Source organism: Centropristis striata, chromosome 5 (assembly GCF_030273125.1).
Source record: "Centropristis striata isolate RG_2023a ecotype Rhode Island chromosome 5, C.striata_1.0, whole genome shotgun sequence".
NCBI lineage: Eukaryota > Metazoa > Chordata > Actinopteri > Perciformes > Serranidae > Centropristis > Centropristis striata.
In genome coordinates, this window is record NC_081521.1 from 6,047,630 (window position 1) to 6,071,272 (window position 23,643).

Consider the following 23,643-nt stretch of genomic DNA (forward strand, 5'->3'; position numbering starts at 1 on the left):
CTTTACCAAATGCAACATTGATATAATATAAGGTACACATTTATGCATCACTGTATCCAATAATAGACATATATTATATATCAATGAAATGAAATGGGCTTTTGCAATATGAGAGCTTTTACTTTTGCTAATTTAAAAATATTTGATTCTAAGTAATTATTTTAAATGCATGACATTTACTTGTAACAGAACACTGTTTACATGAACTACTATATACTATAATGGAATATTTATCACTGCTGTGCTACTTTAACTTGAGTCAAGGATCTTGTTGTGAGTAACTACTAACAATAAACTAGACTGAAAATAGAACCTACATGAACCTGCTTTCATCAAGGTATGTGGATTATCTTGAGTAGCCAGATAATTAATTCTGGAGAGGGACACTGCTATAGTGCAGTAATTGAAATAAGCCCCACCTTTACTAAATGCAACATTGATATTGCATTATGAGTGCTTTTACTTTAGCTAATTCAAAAATATTTGATACTAAATAATAATTATTTTTATTTTAAATGCAGGACATTTACTTGTAACAGAACACTGTTTTACATTAACTACTTATAATGGAATATTTAGTATTTAGTAGAAGAAGTAACTACTAACAAGAAACTAGAACCTACATGAACCTGCTTTCAACAAGGTACACATTAATGTATCACTGTAATAATAATAATAATAATTATATATATATATATATATATATATATATATATGGGGGAAATGCAAATTAAATGCAAATTACTTTTGCTAATTTAAAAATATCTGATGCTAAATAATAATTATTTTATATTAAATGCAGGACATCTACTTGTAACAGAACACCGTTTATGGAATATTTATCACTGTACTGTGGTGCTACTTTAACTTGAGTCAAGGATGTGAGTACTTCCTCCACCACCACCACCACCCAGACTGTAACAAGACAGCAGCTAAAAGTTGTGCTGAATGCAGAGTATTATATAACGAATCCCTGCAAACTGAAAGAGCCAGGGGCAGACGGACCGTTTCAACAACCTTGCAGGCACCGACTGCGCATTTCTCTGCCCCACACAGCAGCCTCTCAGCACGGGCACCATCACGTCTCCATCCGGCAAGGACGGGTCAGGAGGAGAGTACATCCTGGTGCTCAAACGATGCTCCCATAGACGACACAGTTACATTTTATAAATTGCACCGTCATGGTTGGAGAGGGACCCGGGCCAGAGGCGTCTCTCTGGCGTTTTGGATAACACTGAATCGGCTGATTTGACAGCTGAAAAGACAAAAAAAAAAAATCACTTTTAGATTTACCCTACCGATCAAAAGAAGAACTGCGTGGTCGGCAGGAGGAGGCTGGGGAGAAAAAACTGACACGTGGATTACTCCTCCTAGGGCATCAGGAAAAACAGACTCCCTCCTCTAGCTCAGTTCCGCGACCATCGCCTGTACTCCAGTCAGCCCAGTACAGTCCTCCAGGTTATGGATTAAACTTCTCAATATAGATATGATCGCACTTCATGAAAAGGTTTGATTTTTTCCCCTCAAAGGTTTACTTTTGTGACTCATCGACCGGAAAGACATCGAAAGTAAACAGCCGACGCGCGTAAAAGGAGGCTGCTGTTAACTCGCTGTTGATTTGAATGGCAGTAATTCAAAAATATGGCAAGAACTATAGTCCAGATTTGGTCTGTCACAAGGAAAACCATCCGTCTGACAAGATCGGAGCTCCTGGATGTCACAAGAAGTGGCCTGAACACAACACCAACTGGTCAAGGTAACATATTGAACCAATAGGTTTAACCCACACAGAGACACGGTACATTCAACAGGGCTGCAGGGTTTTTCCCTGTTAAATCATGTTCTAACACGCTTACAAATATCCCTAAAGAAGTTTGATCAGTAGTAATACTTCATAGCAACTATAAGCTCTTTAACCTTTAATGTCCTACATCAGGATTATAGACATTCTGTGATAAAGTATCTCTCTGTCTGTTGGTAAAATGACACGTAGCTATCATCTACAGCGTTTCATGGTTCGATACTCTTCTGAACATGAAACACATTGCTCGTAAAGAAGGAAGTAACCAATACTTCCTGTTAAAAAGTGATCCATTAAATATATTTTAATTATTGTCATGTTTACAGCGGTGGAATGTAATTAAGTACTTTTACGCAAGTACTCTGCCCTACAAAGTCTAACTGCAGTAAATAATTTTTTTGGTCAAAATTGAGTTATAACTAAAAATGAACCCCTTGATGTCTGTTTTATCTTGTGAGAAAGTTTTAGATTTCAATTTTGCTTAATTTCAGATAAATAATTATATAAAAATCACAAAATCCAACTGAAAACCAAGCAGTAATTGCAGTTATCACGGTCTACTTTGGATATATATTCTAATTTAAACATAAAATAAATAAATGAATAATTAATATTAAGTCTAAAATATGCACATCTTTGAATAGAGTTGTTAAACACTTAAATACACTGATAACAAAATTAATTTGGAAATGTTTATTCACTGAAAACAAAATATAAAAGCTGAAAGAAGACAACAACATTGTTGTTCTTCCACTCTATTTCTGCTTTACTATTAGAACCGTTTACAGCAAAACCAGAGTGTAGTAGCTACGTTTTTGGGGGGCAAAGGTCAAATAAATCATCATGATTTTTTTGCATAAAAATTACATCATCAACACATCTAGAAGTAAGTCATATCACTTACCTACCTATAACACATTAGGCTGGCCAGTTAAAACACATTAAAAAACTTTTAAGCAGTTTTTCCTCAGTTTTACTTTTTGTGTAGTTACTGCGGTTATACTTTGTAGTATTATACTTAAGTATAATTGAGTATTTCCATTCTATGTAACTTTATACTTCTACTTCACTACATTTTAAGGCAAATATTGTACTTTTTACTCCACTACATTTAGCTGACAGCTTTAGTTACTTTTCCGGTCAAGATTTAACATAAAAACATGAAAGTGATTAGACATTTTTTTTTTATATTAAACGTCATAAAAGTATATAAAGAAGCTAAAACGAGTCCTATCTTTACAAAATGAAAATGCTGTTTACATAAATGCATCAATACAAATAATCTACTAATATATTTTGAATATATATAACAATCTGAGTGGGTCTTTTCTGCTTCACAAGTACTTTTACTTTTGATACTTTAAGTACATTTTGATGCTGATACTTTAGTACTTTTACTGAGTTTTGAATGCAGGACTTTTACTTGTAGTGAAGTAATCCTTCAGTGTGGTATTAGTACTTTTATTTAAGTAAAGGATCTGATTATGTTTTTCACCACTGAATGTTTTTACTCTTAAAGGAATTACCTTTATTTTGAGTATAATGCATGCATTCACTATATTTAAAGGGACAGTTCACCCTAAAATTTTCATCTTACCTCCATTTTTTATGAATGCTTTCTCTTGAATATAATGGAACTATATGGCACTTGTCTTATGTTGCTTAAAAGTGGCTCAAAAAAGAGAAACTCAACAGCAATGAAATCATGACCCAGTTACTTAAAGGAAACCACAGACCTTGTGAGTAACTACTAACAAGAAACTAGAAAGAAAATAGATCCTACACGAACCTGCTTTCAACAAGGTATGTGGATTATTTTGAGTAACCAGATAATTCATTCTGGAGAGAGACATCGCCATCAAATTATTTTTAGGCTTTGAGTTCCACAAGCAAAGTGGAGACAAAACTACAGGTAAAAGACAAAAATATTTTTTGTATTCTGGGCGAACTGCCACTTTAAACCTCTGAAGTCCAGGAGATTTTGGTTCAAATTTGTCAACTTCTTATGCATTAACTTCTGTCTGTTTAGCATCTTTCAGTCTGTCCTTACATCACATGCATGGCTCCTTTTTCTCCACACAAACTTGGCTATCAGTCAGATTTTTAATTTTATTTTAATTAACAAAGTATAAAGCTGCCAGGAACCCAACATACAAACAAAAGACACAGGTTTCTATGGAAATGTACCATTTTTATTATTATTTTTTAACCATTTATACACACAAAAACAGCAGAAAAAAATAATAAATAATAAAACTAAAAAACAGTCTATCTGCATGTAAATAAAAAATAGTAAAAGTTTTCATGTAGAAAGAAAATTCACAATTTAAAAATGGTCTAGAAACATAAATGGCACACTGTGAAAGCTCCTATGATGCACTTTCAACTGGCTTTCTCAGCTTGTCTACATATAATATATAAATAAAGTTATTACTGTAAATAAAACGTGTATTTTCAATAAATAGATGGACTCCAAAGGGTTAAACCAGATGCAGATAGAAGCTACTTTAACCCTTTGATGCACAACATGGGTCTAAAGTGACCCGACTGAGTTTTTCATTTTCTATATCTTCGCAATAAATTAATTTCATCATTCAATATTCCAGGTTTTCCTCAATCAATTTGTTTTTCATCATCATACATCCTAATTTTTTGTTTTTCATTTCTTCCTTTTTGAATAAAAACCCTTTTTGTATCACTACGCTTCTAATGCACAACATGGGTCAAAAATTTCATCATGGGGGTATTGTGTGTATAATTTTAAGGAAAAATGAATTTAATCAATTTTGGAATCAGGCTGAAACATAAAAAAATGTGGAAAAAGTGAAGCTCTGTTAATACCTTCAAGATACACTGTATGTGTGACAAAATTATACATAAACACGTTAAATATATTAAATATATGAGTGTGGAAAGTAACTATTTGAAACAAATTACTATTATTAGATAGATAGATAGATAGATAGATAGAAATACTTTATTTATCCCAAGCTGGGAAATTACAGCGTAGCAGCAGCATTACACACAGAGACAATGACAACACAATTAAATAAAAAGAACAACCTAGGCATACTTCAAGCAATAAAATATAAAAATACAATAAAATACAATAAAAAATAAAGTGTCTAAAGAAGAGTATGTATTAAGGAGTGGAATAGAATTCCAGTGCAGAATAAATATGAATATACAGTATAAAAATGTTGGTGCTATGAAACAAATAAGGTGCAATGAACAGTGTGCATAAAAAACACAAAGTGCATTATAGAATTAAGTAATTTAATTTTAATACAAATTTGGATAAATGAGTCATTTTTGACCCATGTTATACTTTAGAAGTGTTGTCCATATGTTGTGCATCAAAGGGTTAACTCATATTGAATTTACTGTGCAGCCAAATAATGCACAGGCCTTCCCTCCCACAGTTAGATAAGACAACCCCTAACAACTGCCTTTAAGTCCAAAGTTTACCCCCAAATGTTGCCTTTGCTCAATCCCTTCTGCCTCCCCTCTCCTGCAGGCCAGTGGCGAGGGTCTGGACGGTGGTGCTGCTACTTGGGACATGCCTCCTCTACTGCGCCCGCGTGGCGATGCCCATCTGTGCCGTCAGCATGGCGGAGCAGTTCCACTGGAGCAAGAGCGAGTCGGGCATGGTGCTGGGCAGCTTCTTCTGGGGCTACTGCTTCACCCAAGTGTTCGGAGGCTACGTCAGCGACCGGTGGGGAATGTTTGAGCTCTAACAATAGTCGTGTTGTGAGATAATAGTCGTCTCAGTAAACTGAATCCTCTTGTGTCTACACGGGTGTGTTGCCAATGTTGACAGTGACCCAGCTTTTCAATTGCCACCTGTTTTAGCGTCCTGCTCATCAAGTGTCATTTGCATGGGAGCTTTACTGGCAGTGATGCAAACAGCCCGTATTTGTTTGCTCAGACTGGATAGATAATACAGGGGATGAAGCTTTATTATCATTAACTGTTCAAGGCTTACCGTGTCATGGACAGATAAGAGTTTTATTCTCTCTAGAATTATCACACCAAAGTTAATAGTATAAAAATGACTCCAGTCAGTCAAAAAATCAAAATCAAGATTTCTTTATTTATCCCTGAGGGGAAATTCAGTCAGTCTGGTAGAATCTCTGTTAGAATGAGACTAGAGCTGCAACAATTATTCGATTAATCGAACAATAATCGATTATGAAATTCATCGTCAACTATTTTGATAATCGAATAATTGGTTTGACCCGTTTTTTAAAGACAATAAGTCCAAATTCTCTGATTTCAGCTTCTTCAATGTGAAAATTTCTGGTTCATTTGTTCCTTTATGATGATAAACTGAATATCTCTTTGGTTTGTGGACAAAAAAAGAGATTTGAGGAGGTCATCTTGTGGTTTGGGAAACACTGATTGATATTTTTCAACATTTTATTGACCAGCAGACTGCAGCATAAAACAACACACTACCACCACAGACTGATAAAACATCTGCAGCATCTTACTACAGATGTCCAGAGATCTGAGCTTCCTTAAGAAAAAGAGGCGGCTCTGCCCCTTTTTGTAGAGAGCGTCTGTGTTTAGGGACCAGTCCAACTTATTATCCAGGTATACACCTAGATCAGGGATGGGCAACTGGAGGCCTGGGGGCCGCAGACGGCCCGCACCCTCACTTGAAGTGGCCCTCAGTACAACTACATGCATTTGAGCATGAAATCTTAAAAGTGCAGAGTAAAAATGCACAAAATTACTTCTTGTAATTAATGTTGGTCTGCTGTTCTTGCACTAAAAAAAGAAATCACACTAAGTGGTTATTTTTTATTTGCTTCAAACCTTTTGAATTCCTATTTATACTGTTAAACATATATTTGAGCATGAAATATGTTAAGTTACTGCACTGTAAACCTATTTAAAATTGCAGTTTCATCATATCTAGATAGATAGATAGATAGATAGATAGATAGATAGATAGATATACTTTATTTATCCCAAGCTGGGAAATTACAGTTATAATAATATCTGGTTAAGTGCACGGTCCTATATGTGGCCCTGTGGTAGTGTGAAAGTGAAAAATTGTGGCCCCCTCCAGCATTTAAGTTGCCCATCGCTGACCTAGATACTTAAAACTTGGCACCACCTCAATGTCCACCTCATTGGTATTCACTGGCTGAAGGGGGGGCTTGAACCTGTAGATATCTACCAATCAGTAGATATCTAATAAAACATCCACTGTGACTCATTTCCCCTGTCTGTCTGTATTCTGTGTACATAGGGTTGGAGGTGAGAAGGTCCTCCTGCTGTCTGCAGCAGCCTGGGGGTCGATGACGGCCTTCACCCCGATCCTGGCTCACTTCTGCTCCCAGCCAATCTTTTCCATGACACTGGCCCGCTTCCTCATGGGCCTGTTGCAAGGTGAGATAGACAACGTGAATGAGACCAACTGCATCTTCAGATAACTTAATAGCCTTTGCTCTTTCCAGACCTTTGAAAATACAGTACAGGCCAAAAGTTTGGACACACCTTCTTATTCAATGCGTCTCCTTTATTTTCATGACTATTGCCATTGTAAATTCATCAAAACTATTAATGAACACATGTGGAATTATGTACTTAACAAAAAAGTGTGAAATAACTGAAAACATGTCTTATATTCTAGTAAGCAAAGGGTGGCTACTTTGAGGAATCTAAAATACAAGACATGTTTTCAGTTATTTCACACTTTTTTGTTAAGTACATATGTGTTCATTCATAGTTTTGATGCCTTCAGTGAGAATCTACAATGTAAATAGTCATGCAAATTAAGAAAAACGCATTGAATGAGAAGGTGTGTGTCCAAACTTTTGGCCTGTACTGTATGTATGTGAACTTTTTTCATACATGTACTTATTTATTTAAAAGGCTGCTGTCTGTGTTAGGGAATTAGACATGACAGGCAGACAACATGAAAGTACACAAGCACATGTTAAAGGCACAGTCAGTTTATAGTGCTGCCTTTTTAAAAGACAATAGAATTGGAAAAAAAACAGTTCAATTTCCTCTTTATCTAGAACCAAATGGATGACTATTTAATTTAATGAGTAACCATTTGATCTCTGTTGGTGACCAGTATGACTCACAACATCTTTACTTTGTGGCACCTGGGTGATTCTCATGAACATGGTGCAGCTCATAGCAATAATCCAAGAGCATTGAATACAAATTTTCTTTGACGCTTTATAACCTATACAATCTAAAGTCACTGTTTAATATGAATTTATGGTCTTTTTAAATAATTTTCAAGTATTTTCTGACATTTTTAGAGAGCTAAATTCATTACCGTAACACATTCTTAAATAAAAAAAATATATATATATTTTTTTTTTCCTTGGCAAGCACTTAAATATGCTCAAGGGTAGCTGGTATCACCAAAATGTATTTTATTAAAATATACACATTTTTAATGCAAACAATTCCATCATTACCGTAACATTTAACCATTTTTCATTAATTTTCATTCAGATTTTGTTCTTTATACATTGTCAAAAACCATTGTTTGATTATATTCTGTTAAATTATACATTTTAAACAAATGTATATTTATTTTTATAAAGCTTATTAAATATGTATTGTATATGAGTGTGAGGAAACCATGACATTTTTATCTGGACACATTACAATAATGAAATTGTGAATCAAAAATATGTTTAAAAATATAGAAAATATTATTTTAACACAAAACAATGAATTGTGCCTCATTATGGCTACATTGTTCATTCATATAAAAGTGAAATATATTTAGTTTAATAAAGTATGTCCTTATAATCTTCACAGACATAGCTTAGACTGGCTTCATGAGAATCGCCCATCTGTACTTTGTGTCTTTTTTATTCGACTTCAGAAAAACAATGTGTATCATAAATGGGTGAGGGCATTAAGGTGTCTATAAATGTATTTTGGCAGCAAGCTTGTTATAAAACACAGGTGCAGACATTTCCCCTCAGATTTATATGTTTATTTTGTGTGTTTAGATGGAAAAATCCAAATTTTATTGCCTTGTTTGTTCCTCTTTGAATTTCTTTCTGAACATCAACCAATTCTGTTTTTGTGTCCTGGTTTTAGGAGTTCATTACCCTTCTCTAGCGAGTCTGTGCTCTCAAAAAGTGGTAGAGAGTGAGAGAGGCTTCCTCATGAGCACCGTGGGTAGTGGCTCCTACCTGGGGTGAGTCAAGCGTTATGCAATAAATGGGGAATGGTGGGAAAGAGAGTATTTCTTCCTTGTAAATCATTGTCGTCATGTAGAAAGAGGCCGGGCTCATTTAAAAGCTGTTTCTATTGTGATCGCAATAATAAACCGGTGAATTTAATATCTATACGCACACTTGACAGTTTTATTTGAACATCCTGATACGTGTTTACCTTCAACGTTCAGCTCAAGCTGTGTATCAAGCACTTTGTTGACACATTTATTAGTAGGGTGTGTTTGTTTGACTTGTCATGTCTTGCTGTGTTTTTCAGCACTCTGGTGATTGGAGGGGCTGGCTCCCTCATGTTGGATCTCTACGGCTGGCAGAGTGTTTTCTATGTCTCTGGTCTCCTGTCAGTCCTGTGGGCCTACTGCATGTGGAAATATCTGCTCAAGGGAGAAGGCAAGGGAGGCTTTAAAATGTGTCACCAGTATCTGCTGCGTCATAGCACCCTCCTATCTGGTTGCTGCTTATTTGTATTATAGCAGTCAGTGTCCTCTTGTGTGCTCATGTGCCTGTGCTCATCTGTGTTTGCAGGGCCTATCATCACCCTGGAGTCCCTGGGAAGTAGTGGGCCCCAGTCCAAACTGTCTAAAAGACACTGGTTACGGCTCCTCAAACAACCTGCAGTCTGGTGAGATAAAGATAAAGGAAGAATGTGGTGTGTGTGTGTGTGTGTGTGTGTGTGTGTGTCTGTGTGTGTGTGTGTGTGTGTGGGTGTTCTTGTACTTCCTACATAGTGAGGACCGGAACACGTTTTTAACCAACAGAGAGGGGACATTTTTGCAAAGTGAAGACATTCGGGCCAGTCCTCACTTTAAAGGTTTTTTTGAGATTTCAGACTTTGTTTTAAGGGTTCATGTTACAATTAGGTTTATGTTTAAAAAATGATAATTAACTACAACTGTATTGTGTGGTTACAAAACTAACAAATCATAGTGAAAATGTCCTTTGTTTTTGTCTTTTTTCATACATAATGAAGATGGATAAGGCAAAGGAAATAAAGGCAAAATTTACTGTGATCTCTTTTAATCTCCCACCCAACAAATACCCCATTATAAAAAAATAAAACTAACACTAAAACAACTAATTAAAACTAACTGAATTTGAAAACAAAAAATCACAACCCAATTAAAACTAAAACTAATGAAAAATCCAAAACTATTGTAACCTTGCAAGGGAATTCACTGTTCCAATGAGGGTCCTCACAAAGATAGAAGTACAAGAATGTGTGTGTGTGTGCATGTGCCTGTGTGTGTGTGAAAATATTGCGCAAGCCTCTGTCTGTCTGATTCTGAACTCTGTGGAGCTCCTTCGTCAGTGGGCATAGACATATAGAAGAATAATTTAAGAGGAAAAATGCAGAAATGCATAAAATATATCTTTCTGCAGAGTAAAATCCAACTTTTTTTACGTACCAGACTTTAAAATAGCAAGCCCAGTTCTCTTGCTGCCTCTGTTGTCTGTTAAAGCCTCACATATCGAGTTCTTGTTTGTCCTCTCCCTATGGCCTCGATATTTATAAACTATAATGCAACTGATATGCTCCATTTCCACCAACCTCTGTGGATTCATTTGACGTATCTGATCCACCTTGAGAAGAACAGGTTGGATGATAGTTTGATGCCTGAAAATATTCGCAAACTCTTAAGGCGAGTAGCATGAAAGCATCAACACGGGTGTGATTTAGACAGGAAAACAATAGCTGTCAAACACGTAACAAGTTTCCTGTCAATTCATGAGACGCTGCTCAAAGAAATGGGACATTGCTTTTGTTAACAACACTCTGCAACCTTTGGTATACCCACAGTTTGTATAAATATAGTTTCAATGCACTGATTTTGCTTGTTTTTCTCCCTTGTCATTCTGAACAGCGCTGTGATCGTTACGCACCTTTGCACAGCGAGCACCTTCTTCACTCTTTTGTCATGGCTGCCAACTTTCTTTAAGGACACTTTCCCTGATGCCAAGGTAACCAGGCTACCTTTTTGAGCACATATTTGAACCCAAGATAATGGGAATAATAAAAGTAAAACAGCCATGAGGGTTCAAATAACCAAAGACTGATTTACAGGGTTCCTACGGGTGTTGGAAATCCCTGAAAACACATTTATTTTTATGTGGTGTTTTCCTTGAACTTTAATGTGGTGCTTTCAAGGTTTAAAAAAGTACGATTAAAAAAATTAATCTAGTTAATTAGAGGCTTTGTAATTAATTAATCGAAATTAATCACATTTTAATCGCATATAAATATTTGACCTGAGAACAGTGAGAAGTTATTTTTTCACATGGATTTTTAGTATACCATTGAATAATGACTGAATACATAAGCTTAAGCAACAAAAATATTGTTTATTTTTATTCAAGTCCAACAGACCAGTGCAATTTTTGCCATTAAGTGTAGCAATAGCATATTTAGAAATATAGTACATTTCATAAATCCAGGTAGCCTATAGGTAGGTAGACCTTCTGTAAACTAGAATACTTAGCTACCACACTAGCCGCTAGCTGCTATATGTTTTGCATTGAGGTGATACTTGAGGCTGGATGTGCTGCGGTGATTTTCTGAATTCCTTGTTGCATAGCAACACAACCATGCTCTTATCGACGCTTCCATCCGTTGGTTTTTAGTAACTAAATGTCCCATCATCCACGGGGCCAACCAAAGCGTCTCATCAGCTTCTTCCTTCATGTTCACTGTGGTTTGTTGTTGTCTGAACTCATCAACGCTAGTTGGTGCTCCAGTATAATCGGTCCGCCTGAAACTCATCCAGTGAGAAACGTGCAAAAATAAGTGCGATTAAAATGCGTCAATTTTTTTAATGCGTTAATTTTTGTGTAATGAATTAATCTTAATTAACGCGTTAAAGTCCCGGCCCTAGAATCAAGTGCTTGAAACTGCTTCAAATTTAGGTTATATAGGGTGAAAAGCCTACTTACAAACAGGTGAAACAATTTGAAGTATGACACTTTTTTGTAATTTAATTTGTCACTCTTCTTTGGTCATGACTGTACAAAAGATATTTCATTCTGGACCAGAGTGGTACCTCACACACTATGACAAATGACAGAACAGTGACTCTCAGTGTTTCCAGGTGCTTCTGGTCAAGTTCACTCACGTCCAGATAACATGTTGTCCCCCCAGGGTTGGGTGTTCAATGTCATTCCCTGGTTGGTGGCCATCCCCTCGTCCCTCTTCAGCGGCTGTTTATCTGACCACCTCATCAGTCAAGGTAAAGCCACTGGTGAACACATATCAGAGTGATTTTTACTGATAAAGCAGCCATGTCAGGTGTTTATTTATTGTTGCTTTTATGTATGTATTTACTATTTCTATATACACATTTTAACCTTTATCTATGTTTTTACAACCTAAACAAGTTTTATTTTACTTTGCTGTTTTATTTTATTTTATTTTATTTTATTTTATTTTATTTTGTTTTATTTTATTTTATTTTATTTTATTTTATTATTTTTTTTTGCTATTTGTATTTTAGTTCACATCAATATCTAATTATACTGTGGACCTGTAAGAACTTTTTAAATTTAATTTAATTTAATTTTTATTTAATTTGCCATTTCTTAACTCCCACTGTCTTAAGTTGAATGATGTGTGATAAGTGCCTCTTTTGTGTGTGTGTATGAGAACTCTATACTGCAAACAAAATCTACCTCTGGGTACAAATAAAGTAACTTGTTGTTGTAAAAAAATGTCCTAATTTCTCTCTTGGTCTCCTCAGGCTTCGACACAGCCTCAGTGAGGAAACTGATGCAGGTACGATATTTTACACGTGACTTATTAGTATGTGTGTGTGTTATCTGTTTGTATAAATGTCCTCTTCTTACACTTGTACGTAATGCATTATGTAACATGTTGATTGATGTGTTTTTGTGTGCATTCATTCCCAGTTTTTCTCTATGGGTGTGTCCAGTGTGTTTACCCTTCTTCTGTGTGGTAACACCACCTTCCCCTGGGCTGTAGCATTTGTGTCTGCCACCATGGGCCTCACCACCTTCAGTCACAGGTACTGGAACCTACAGAGTCCTCTCAGTCTTATCTCTCGCCCTGAAACCAGCACCATTGTTAGATTTAAATGTGTTGTTCCCCGGTGTTTTGTGTTTTGTATTGCTGTCTTGTAACCATTTTAAAACAAAACATTATTTCCTATTGAGGACAGCACCACAGAGCCGCTTAGACAACAAAGGCACACCCTGCAGGAATTATCGCTTAACCAGCCTTGTCCACTTCATCTCAGGTTTTTTGGGGCATTTTTCAGTGCTTTGTCCTCTGTTTTAACCCTTTAATGCACAACATATTGACACCCCTCTAATGCACAACATGGGTCAAAAATGACCCACATTCCTTTCCCATGTTATGTAATGCTTGCTGGGTGTTTCTGTGCTCTATCTTTTCTTTAAATATCTAGTTTTTTATAACAACAAATCATTATTTCCATTTTGCCTCTCATACTTTATGAAGAAAATTTTTTTTTGTATTATTACGTAGCTCACTACTTAGCTAAGTAGCGTGCTAAGCTAACTACTTAGCCAAGAAGTTAGCTAAGTAGTTAGCTTAGCAAGCTACTTAGCTAACTATTTAGCCAAGCTACTTAGCCAAGTTGTTAGCTTAGCAAGCTTCTTAGCTAAATACTTATCCAAGCAGTTAGCTAAGTAGTTAGCTTAGCAAGCTACTTAGCTAAATCATTAGAAGAGTTGTGACACAAAAAGGGATTTTATTAAAAAAATGAATCAAAGAAGACATAAAATTAGGATGTAAGACGATAAAAAATACTTAATGATGAAAATAATTTATTGCAGAGATATAGGACATTAAAACTCATATACTGTATATCGGGTCACTTTAGACCCATGTTGTGCATCAAAGGGTTAATAGCTTGGTACCCAAAGTGTGACACCCACTCTGAGAACAGTAATTTCAAATACTGAACTTGAGATGCTTGCCTTCATCTCATCCCGTATCGACTACTGTAACTCACTGTTCTCCTCACTCAGTATGTCCGCTTTAAACCGTCTACAGTCGATTCAAAATGGTGCAGCGAGGCTCCTCACTAGGACAAACAGACGATCTCACATCACCCCCGTATCAGATCTCTTCACTGGCTCCCCATTGCATACAGGATCCAGTTTAAGATTCTCACTCTGACCTACAGAGCACTGCAGGATCTGGCCCCGGTATATGTAACTGAACTACTTCACCCATATCCCTCAGCTCGCTCCCTCCGATCAAACCTTGAATTTACTGTCGGTCCCACACACCGCCTTAAGACTCGGGCTGATCGAGCCTTTGAATCAATAGCTCCCAAACTCTGGAACGCTCTGCCTGCATCCTATGGTCTGCGGTATCTGTGGATTCTTTTAAATGTCAGATTAAGACATATCTGTTTAGACAGTCATTTAGTGACTATATGTACCTGGTCAACTAGACGTCCAGGCTTTAATTATGTTTTCTTGATGTATTGTGTTTTTCTGTGTTTGCCTGTATGTTGTCGTATACCCTTGTAAAGCACTTTGTGGGGTGTTTTCCTGTGAAAAGCGCTTTGTAAGTAAATGTACTTACTTACCCAGAAACGCCCCAAACACAACAAAATAAGATAAAAGAGAAAATACAGGCGATTGAGAGAGATTACTATTGCATGTATCAATTAATTATGTCTTAGGAAATATACCTTTAAATTGCTTAATATCCCATCGCCTCATCCAGTGAACAAATCTGTCCCAAATTACGCTGTTGGGTGTAACAAGCTTCATTAACCCATTGAAGCCTGGAAAGCGGATACGTCGTTTTGTAGTATTTGTATAAGCTCTCAAATACTTTTTGAATTTAATTTCTATCTGCTACAGAGGCTGAAAAATCTATTATTTAGTAGGAAGCGTTGACACTTCTGTTGAATTTCAAAAAAAACTTCAGGTTTTAGGGGCTTATTTTAAAATCGCCCAGAGGTTTTAAAGGCGTTTTAGGCATCAATGGGTTAAGCTCAACAAGGGAAGACTTGGAAACACCTCAGCTTACATTAGGCATGCAGTTAGAAACACAACAATGGCGAAACACAACCACAAGTATGAGGAAACACCAGCTGTGGGGTGTGGATGTCTATCTTGTTTTGTGCTTGTGTCATTTTAAAAGTCACCTTTCATTTTAAAGGCTTCTTCTTTTTTTGGACCATAGTTTATTATTATTCAATGTGGATTTTTTACTTCACTTTTGTGATGTTGACAAAGTTATTAAGTTGAACAATTTATCAAAGTAAGTACTATTACTCCAATACTCATAAGTCTCCAACTGTTGGGGAGGACAAATGTCGATTTTTAAAAGAAATTTTTATTACTTACTCCCTAAAAAATGTATTTCAAGTGATGGCAGGTTGAGAGCAGAAAATAGATTGTAAATGATACATTTCTCTGAACTGAGACATTTACTTCACTACTGACATGCTTCTAATCGTTTTGCGGCTGAGATTTGTCAGGCTGATTTATTACTTACACTGAGGGAATTCAGAGTCAATTTACCACTTTTTATGGCTGGAGAACTCACTAACGACATGCATTTCTTTTACAGCGGGGTATCTGTAAATGTTCAAGATCTTGCTCCTTCCTGTGCTGGAGCTTTATTTGGTAAGTTTAAAAACATTTCCAGAATTTCTCATATTCAATTTTAATTCCTACAACATATTTTAGCAAAGGTGAATTTTAATTTCCTCTGGAATTTAACATGCGTGTTGCTGCATTTCTTTCACAGGTGTCATGAATACATGTGGTGCCTTTTTAGGTGAGTTTTCTAGCAGAGATGTTGGGATCAAATGTGATGAATTTTTCACCAGCAGCTGCTAAATCACATCAGTCCTTTAAGTGAAATAATTCATCCACTTCTCTAAATTCAAACTTTGAGCTGATGTGTCTCCTGTCAGTCATGCTGGCTCCTATGTGCCATGCATATTTCATTAAGGGAGCATAATGGAGTTTGTGTCAGATGAATAATACAGCGAACAGAGGATGACAGTTTGTGCTCCTGTGAGGGATGTGTAATGGACTGTGGCATTTTCTCTGCGGGAAATCTGAACAACCACATGAAAGATACTGTGTGCTTGGTTTAAATCTTTTAATAACATGCAATTCTGTGTGTGTGTTTCTGTGCAGGGGTCCTACTGGTGTATTTCTCGGGGTATCTCATCGAGGCCACAGGCTCGTGGACGTCTGTGTTTGCCCTTATCACCACAGTCAACTTGCTGGGTCTCTGCACCTTCCTGGCCTTCGCTGAGGCCCGCCGGGTCGACATTGACTGTAGTAAGGTCCGCCATCACAACATCCACATCTAAATCATCAGCCATCAGACGGAATAGCATGCTATTCCCCCCAAGAGAGAGGCGACCTTGGGCAACCAGCAGCTAGGACATTAGCCACAGCGGAGAACCGGCCAGTGGACAGACAGCAAGCGGCACACGGACAAAGCTGCATATAACATCTGGAAATCTTTTAATCAGCCGTGTGTCCGGTTGAGGACGTACTGCAGCAGTTACTGAAAAGCACACAGCAGAGCCTGCACACTGTTACTGAAAAATCTTCGTCAAACGCTATAAAAAACACACCTGCGTTCGAGGATCCGGTCAGTTCAGGGTGGAACTGGAAAAAAAAAAAAAGAAACTACCTCCAGGTCTGCGCTCGCCTCGTGCAGCACGTGGCGGTTGTCATTTGTTACTGAATGTGTTACTTAGAATGAGAGAAGTGATGGAAATTGTTATCCACATATTATGATGTGTTCATGTGATGGATGTGGTCGTCTCAGGAGCTGGCTGGCAGCTGTGACAGACCAAGGTGGTGTGTTGTTACCCGCGGGGGAGGGGCAGATGATGCGAGGACATGTGGGTGACGCAGAGAGAGTCCAGCCTCTTGCACCTGAAGTCTTTTATTAGTACGCCCCAATCACCCATCACTGTCTGAGTGACACCTCATTACCCAGCCACTAATTACTTGGCGGGCGCTCTAATGTCCTGCAAAATCTACCTTCCAAAGTCCCCGTCTCCATGGTTACAAGCTCATTTTGTTGTTACAGTCGGAGAGGGTGAAAGTAGTGATGAGAAGCTGTATGGCAACGGTCAATTCTCCCTGTTTGTCATCTCAAAGAATATGTTTTGAGTAGAAAGACCAAAGGTAATTAATTATTTTTATTTTATTTCTATGCGATTGCATGAAATAGAAATACCTCACTTATTTTGAGTACTTATATATTTATATGGCTTTGTGATTTTTTTTTTTTGTAAATTTCAAAAGGTTTTTTTTTTTTAGAAAATAAATATATTGAAAATAGATGACCAGAAAAATAAATATATTAGCTAAGATGACAGAAAATCATTATAAGTTATTAACAGTGCGATGCAGTATGAATAGAATAACTTCCTCACTTTCTCTTCTTGTCTACATATTATCATTTTTGGTGAATATTGTATATCCAACTTTTTAATTTAAAAGATCCACGTTTATTGTCGCACTTAACTTAATCATAGTTGTCTAGGTGCCGGACAGGAAGAGACGTCAGTATTTATTTAATTCAGGCAAATTTAAACCGTCTCTATGTTACACACTGACATGATGAATGTTGCGGGGAAAGTGAGAGGATTAAAATAATCTTGGGTTCAACACGGTTGGGGACCTTTCGGAGTATCAATATGGCTGCAAAGTATGTAGCAACATAAAGCTACCTGCCTATATATCTGAATGTTGATTGTTTGTAGCATTTAGCTTCGGCCTTCACAGCAGTTAAAAGATTTAATTTTCGATCGAGATGCTTACTTGACACGTGAACTTTTTCAAATCTATGCATTTATTATTTTGTGCCTGATTTAAGCAATGAGAAAACATAAAGATATGTTCACTGTGGCCACACAGGGTCAAATATTGATTACTGTACATCACTACATTTTTGCCTTCTTAGTAGGAGTTTTGTTGCTTCTGTGTGACTTGTTGTTATTCACATACAAAGGCACATGGGTTTTCTTAAGTGTCTTCTAAAAAAAATCACATAGATGTGTATCCTTTAGCCTAATACTCTGTTGGTATGGATTTTATTTCGAAATTGCCCCAAAAAGTTTCCTATATTGTCTTCTTAAATGTTGGATTTATTCAAACTGTTGCTCTTTTTCTTTCAGAGTAACTTTACATTTTCTGTATGTGAAACATATTTAGACTGTTGGTGTGTTACATTACAAAAACACACCTACTGACTCTATTTTGTGTAATTTATTTTGTGATGTGATCTGAAATCAAATATTTATGTCAAATGTCACTTTGATTCTGTACCTACACTGTTTTTTCGTGAGCATACACAAACTGTACTGTATGTCCCGACCTTCCAGTTACACAATTTAGTTCCACGAGACCACAGTACAAAATACTCATTTTTTTCCACATTCCTCAGATGCTTTACCCGCCTTAGCAGATGTGCTTTATTTACAACTGCCTTCATTGCTTGTCCCCTTTTTTTTCTGTTACTGTGTTGACATCCTGCAAAATAATGTACATGAGAAATAAGTGTTTATCAACGTATCTCACTGTAGGTTCCTGAAAGCCTTCTGACAAATCATTTTGATAACATGTCAGGTATGTGTGACAGAGGGAATACAATCATGCAAGAAAAATGCAGTATTCTAATGCTTTTAAGATATGTTGTATTTAAAAGCATACTTTGAATAAAAAATATATTTTGTCAACACTGGTGAGTTGTTTCAGTGTGCTGCACTATTTGCATGCATTGTCTCTGTAGTGCCACAAGGAGGCAGTATGATATCAGCAATAAGCCATCTACCCTCCAAATACTTTATTCTGCCATGGAGAATAGGGGATGATCTCTTAAAGTTTTAATTGAAATACCTTATAGCAAATATAACCCATGATTAAAGTAATAATTTAAGTAAATTCGCCCACCCAATGAGCAAGATTTTTCCACTATGAAACTGAGAGCCATTTGTCTGTGCAACAGTAGCCAATTCTGCATGTGGATCAGCTGCTGAACAGGGTCTAGTGCAGGTCTGTCCTGTTCACACCAGCCACTCACTACAGGCCCAGATCCCGAGTCCGGGCTAGCGGGACGTATGTGGTGGCACCATATGGCAGGATGCTGTGTGCCATGTTGGCTAGCTGGCACTGCCCACGTGTGAATGGCCAGACGCTAGTCAACCCAACCCACTCCCTTCTCATGGGACCGAACGGCTCATGTTGCCATGGAGACGGGTGGCTTGTGGCTGCCGCGTGGCAATAAAGAGAAAGGGAGGAGGAGGGGGGGTCACAAGTGAATGAAAGTAACAAGTCAGATAGAAGTCAGTGCAGTGGAGTGAGTTGGCACCGAGTTTGGCTTTTGATGTATAGTTCATACAAAAACAGCCATGGTGTTAAAGAGGTGGTCAGTCACTTATTGGAGTGCTCTCCTTGACAGAAAATGGTGTTGTAAAAGCAGACATAATCATGATGAGTGGCCTACTATTTAATTAGCGGAGATGAAACACTGTGAGGGTGAGTGTAGAGGAGAGGGGAGATAAACCCTCCCCCAACTTGTCGGCTAGTAAGAGTAACCCAGTAAAGGCAGGCCCCATCAGAGAGCCAGAGATACATGTAAATGAAATAGCCCCATTAATTAGTAATTAACATCAAGTTAATGACATTTCACTGTGTCGCCATCTCATCCTATGTCCTTCCTCTGTGGTGGAGGGGCTGCCTCTCCAGGTCCCTGATCTGAATGCTAATTAGTGCAAAGCTAAACTGCCATATAGGACTACCTAATAATATAGAGGCCTTGTTTAAGACTGGTCATTGTGTGGGAAGGATTAATGACTTTGTAGTGGTAGATCAGGAGTCTTTATAAGTCTGCCACTCCTTAGAGGGCTGTGATATTGAGGGCCATTGACAGGTTTTATGTGCTAATTGCATTGCGCCTGTTAGCCTAATGTCGGGCTATCCCTCATGACTTCCAACTACTTTTTTTATCCATTCTCCTAGTTTTCAAAAATATCCAAGAAATGTTTCGGTTTAAGCGAGCATTAAATGGTTTGGTACGTCAAATCTAATTATTTCAGTGTCTTGCATGGTTTGATTGAGTTTGAGGGCCCTGCAGTGGATACACGCTCCTCCTGAGCCTAAATCAGCTCTCTGACAGAGGTAATTTTACATGATTTGACTGCAGCCAGGGACAGTGTCTCTGTGAAGCGAGATGAAACATGAAGTTAACACTCTGTACACAGCGGTGTTCCTGGAATGGACAAGAATGTCAGCTCCGAAATAAAGGAAATGTATTCACACATTGATGTGCGGGGTTATGTCCTGCGATGCTAAACTGTGCTTTGAGTGTGTGGCAGTTTTCTCTGTCTCCATTATGAATTCCTCTTGTTTCCTATAGCTATCAACATCTCTGTGTCTGCCTCTGCCTCTCTTCTTTTTGCCCTCTTTCTTTTTTCTTTTCCTTTCTTTCCAAACTCTGTTCTGATACACAATTGACCCTTTAAAGAGATCCCCTGAGCCCTAGCACATCCACCATTAGCACACCACACACACACAGAGACCCGTACACACACACAACCAAATATGTTGATTTCTGTCAATTAAACCCCATCAGCTGTTTGCCTCCTGCTAGACATATGGCCTGTGTTAAATCTAAAGAGCAAATGGAGCCGCTATTGAGAGGGGCATCATTTTAATGGAACCCTGAGGGACAAGACCCACACCTGCGCAATAATAACATTAAACCATGCTCAGCCCACTGGCCAGATGAGGACAGTGCTGCTGTGTGTGTGTGTGTCTGCACATGCACATGGCATCTTAATTCAGAAGCACCAGCAATAAAACCATTAGTCTTTACAGAACAAAGTGATGTCCAAAACTGACAGTTTTTTTTTCTGTGAAACTAACATTTCAGTAACGTGTTCGTCTTTAGGCTCCACAGGTATGTGTAGTTTGAATCCTTCTTCACAGTGTTTGTTTTGTGGTTTCAGTCTCACCAGGAGAAGGGCAGCTCACGCTGTTTCTCAGCCTCTAATATTTGATATTATATAAGCCAGAAAAACAAAGACAAAAATGCACTCCATCACTGCAGACCATCTCTCCCCTGCAGACATGAGTGAGAGTAAAAAGTTTTATTTGTTTTTTATTTCCATTTTTTTTTTTTTTTTGTCTTATTTTGCCAAATGAATGCTTATGGAGTTCACAGGTCCTCAGTCAGGAACGGAGACAAATGAGTGAACAAATGTTTGGAAATATAATTTTAGAAAACAATATGGTGCTGTGCCTTTGGCAGGGAGCATCAGATGCTTAGTTTTAAGACAAGAGAACAAAAGAAATACTTTCATAACTGTGTAAAGACAGAAAATCTTCTTAACAATACAATTTAAACTATTTTTGTTAAATGTGAATGCTTCTATTTGCCATTACCATGACCAGTCTCACAATTACTCTATTATACTTAACTAACAATTAATCAAATTATCGCTGAACCTCCTCAAATAATAATTTCGTTTCTAAAATGTCAGAAATCAGCAAACATTCAAATTGCTGCCAGTCAGTTTATTATCAAGACAAATAAAATCAGCAAATCTTCACAGCTGAGTGAAAATGTTACTTGATTCCTCAATAACCAAAATTGCAGATTCATTTTCTGATGAGTGACTAATCGTTTCAATTATGTAAAATGCACATACAAGCAAATCTGAATGTAATACTTCAAAGGCATCCTTATGATGACCGATTATGAAAAAAGTATATGTTCTCTGGTAAATCAGGTAAGAAATAAATCATCAATTATTTTAATTATTGAGTGACCTGATGTAGATTTTTTTCTTATAAACAAATCACTTTTGCTATAAAATATCAAAAAAACTCTGGAAAAATGTCCATCAAAGTTTCCCATAATCCAATGTGATGTCTTGTTTTGCCTATGTAACAGATATTGGGTATGTAACTAAAATCAGCAAATCCTCACACTGAAAATACTGAAATCAAATAATGTTTTGCACGAAAAATGATATAAAATCAAAATAGTTGCCAAGTACTTTTCAGCTAATCAATTAGTCGACTATTCAGTGCATCACTGGCATACCTCTCCTTATTTCTGCTGATGGGAAATACTAAACGATCCTCCTCTGCAAATAAAACAATAACTGCATTTTAACCACCGAGGTTAGAAGGAGATGAATAGATTTTACACGGGAGAAAACCTGAAATGATGAAATGCTGTTAAACAGCTCTCTGTTTTGCCTTTTATTTCCACTCATATTTCCTAATAATCTGCAGCATTCTGTTTGTGCATGCACGTGAGGAGGTTAAATACCCCACCCCCGTCGGGCCCCCCATCCCCGCCCCCCCATCAGCACCCCTCCACTCATCTGTTCCAGCTCTCCCCGGCTTCACACCGCTCACATCTCCAACACCACCAGATCTCCCCTTTTTTCCTGCTTGCTCTTTACTAAAGTTTGGCTGTCAATCAGCAGTGGCCTCAGGCAACAGGCACTGATGAAAAGACCCCTGAGACAAGGAGACCCAAATTAGATTTCAATAAGGATGTTGAATATTCATATCAGGGAAACATCTAAAGGTAAACGCTTTTTGATCTCCGCGCACAAATATCACTTGTGTGCATTCCCAGGTCCTGGCGCTCTGGTTCTACAGTGTTTTCTCCCCCAGCCTGGTCCGGCCCCGGCCTCGGCTCTGTCTCACTCCTCCGGGGGATGCGATGGAATAATGATGATGTGGCTACAAAGGAGAAAAAGAGCCATAATGAATGTTTATACTAAAGGGACCCAATAGAAAGGGCATCCGTACTAAGTATTCAGTAATTAGTATTTAGCAGAAGTTGATCGCTGAGTGCACACATTCAAACACACACACAGTACACACACATATCCAGGGCAGAATCACTGAGGCATAATCATTTGCTGTGTAAACTTTAGACAGGGGAACCTCCCTTGACAGCAGCAGTCAAAACACAGTTTCGTTTCTCCTGTCAACATGTTTACTTTATTTTTATAATTGATTCCACTTAGGATCTTCCTCCCCAAAATGTCAACAGAATTCACAAAGTGTCTGTTTATTTTTCTGAGCATACCTGTGCTGCGCTCCACAGAATCATAATTAACATGTTAACATTGCACATTGTGGATGAATATGTCTCATAACCTCAGTCTCTTTTTGTCTTACCTTGATGTGCTTTTTGCTTGTCAACTGGTCATATGAACTAAAAAAAAAAAGGGCCAACATCCCTCTAATACCCTGAAGAAATTGCCATCACTTCCATCTTAGTGGAGATGGAAATGTGTGGGGATGGTGGTGGTGGTGGTGGATGTGGGGGGATGCTATGGTTGGGAGGGAGGGGAGACTGCCTGAGGCTCTTTTCCCCTCAGAGTCCACTTCGCTCGGGAACACGCTATGAAGCGAGTCCCGAAATGAGACCAAAGGATGGGAACACCGTCTCCTCTTGACGCAGGAAGGCAGCATCCAGCTAATAGTCCACATCAACTTCTATCATCAATAATGCGCCGAGAGTGGCCATGATAGTCCTGATCAAGCAACTGTGGCTGATGATGCAGGGAGACAAGGCAACTCCATCCTTCAACAACAGGGCTAATAAAAAGAAAGCCA

At 37.7% G+C, this 23,643-nt stretch overlaps 1 protein-coding gene across 1 annotated transcript; it reads left to right on the top strand.

The window, feature by feature from the left end:
- The first annotated feature begins 1,102 nt into the window (after positions 1-1,102).
- On the top strand, positions 1,103-18,739 carry slc17a9b (solute carrier family 17 member 9b). Its single transcript, XM_059333978.1, has 13 exons — positions 1,103-1,756; positions 5,319-5,516; positions 7,062-7,201; positions 8,888-8,987; positions 9,284-9,414; positions 9,550-9,646; positions 10,887-10,983; positions 12,158-12,245; positions 12,753-12,787; positions 12,922-13,037; positions 15,590-15,645; positions 15,770-15,799; positions 16,168-18,739. The coding sequence occupies exons 1-13, from the start codon at positions 1,623-1,625 to the stop codon at positions 16,344-16,346; spliced, it is 1,401 nt and encodes a 466-aa protein (XP_059189961.1). The 5' UTR covers positions 1,103-1,622; the 3' UTR covers positions 16,347-18,739.
- Positions 18,740-23,643: the final 4,904 nt, after the last annotated feature.

Bases quoted from the DNA above. Each gene is read 5' to 3' on its own strand.
- slc17a9b (XM_059333978.1), top strand. From the start codon at position 1,623: ATGGCAGTAATTCAAAAATATGGCAAGAACTATAGTCCAGATTTGGTC. The intron at 12,246-12,752 runs GTAAAGCCACTG...TGGTCTCCTCAG, and splicing joins TGACCACCTCATCAGTCAAG to GCTTCGACACAGCCTCAGTG. The intron at 13,038-15,589 runs GTACTGGAACCT...TTTCTTTTACAG, and splicing joins CTCACCACCTTCAGTCACAG to CGGGGTATCTGTAAATGTTC.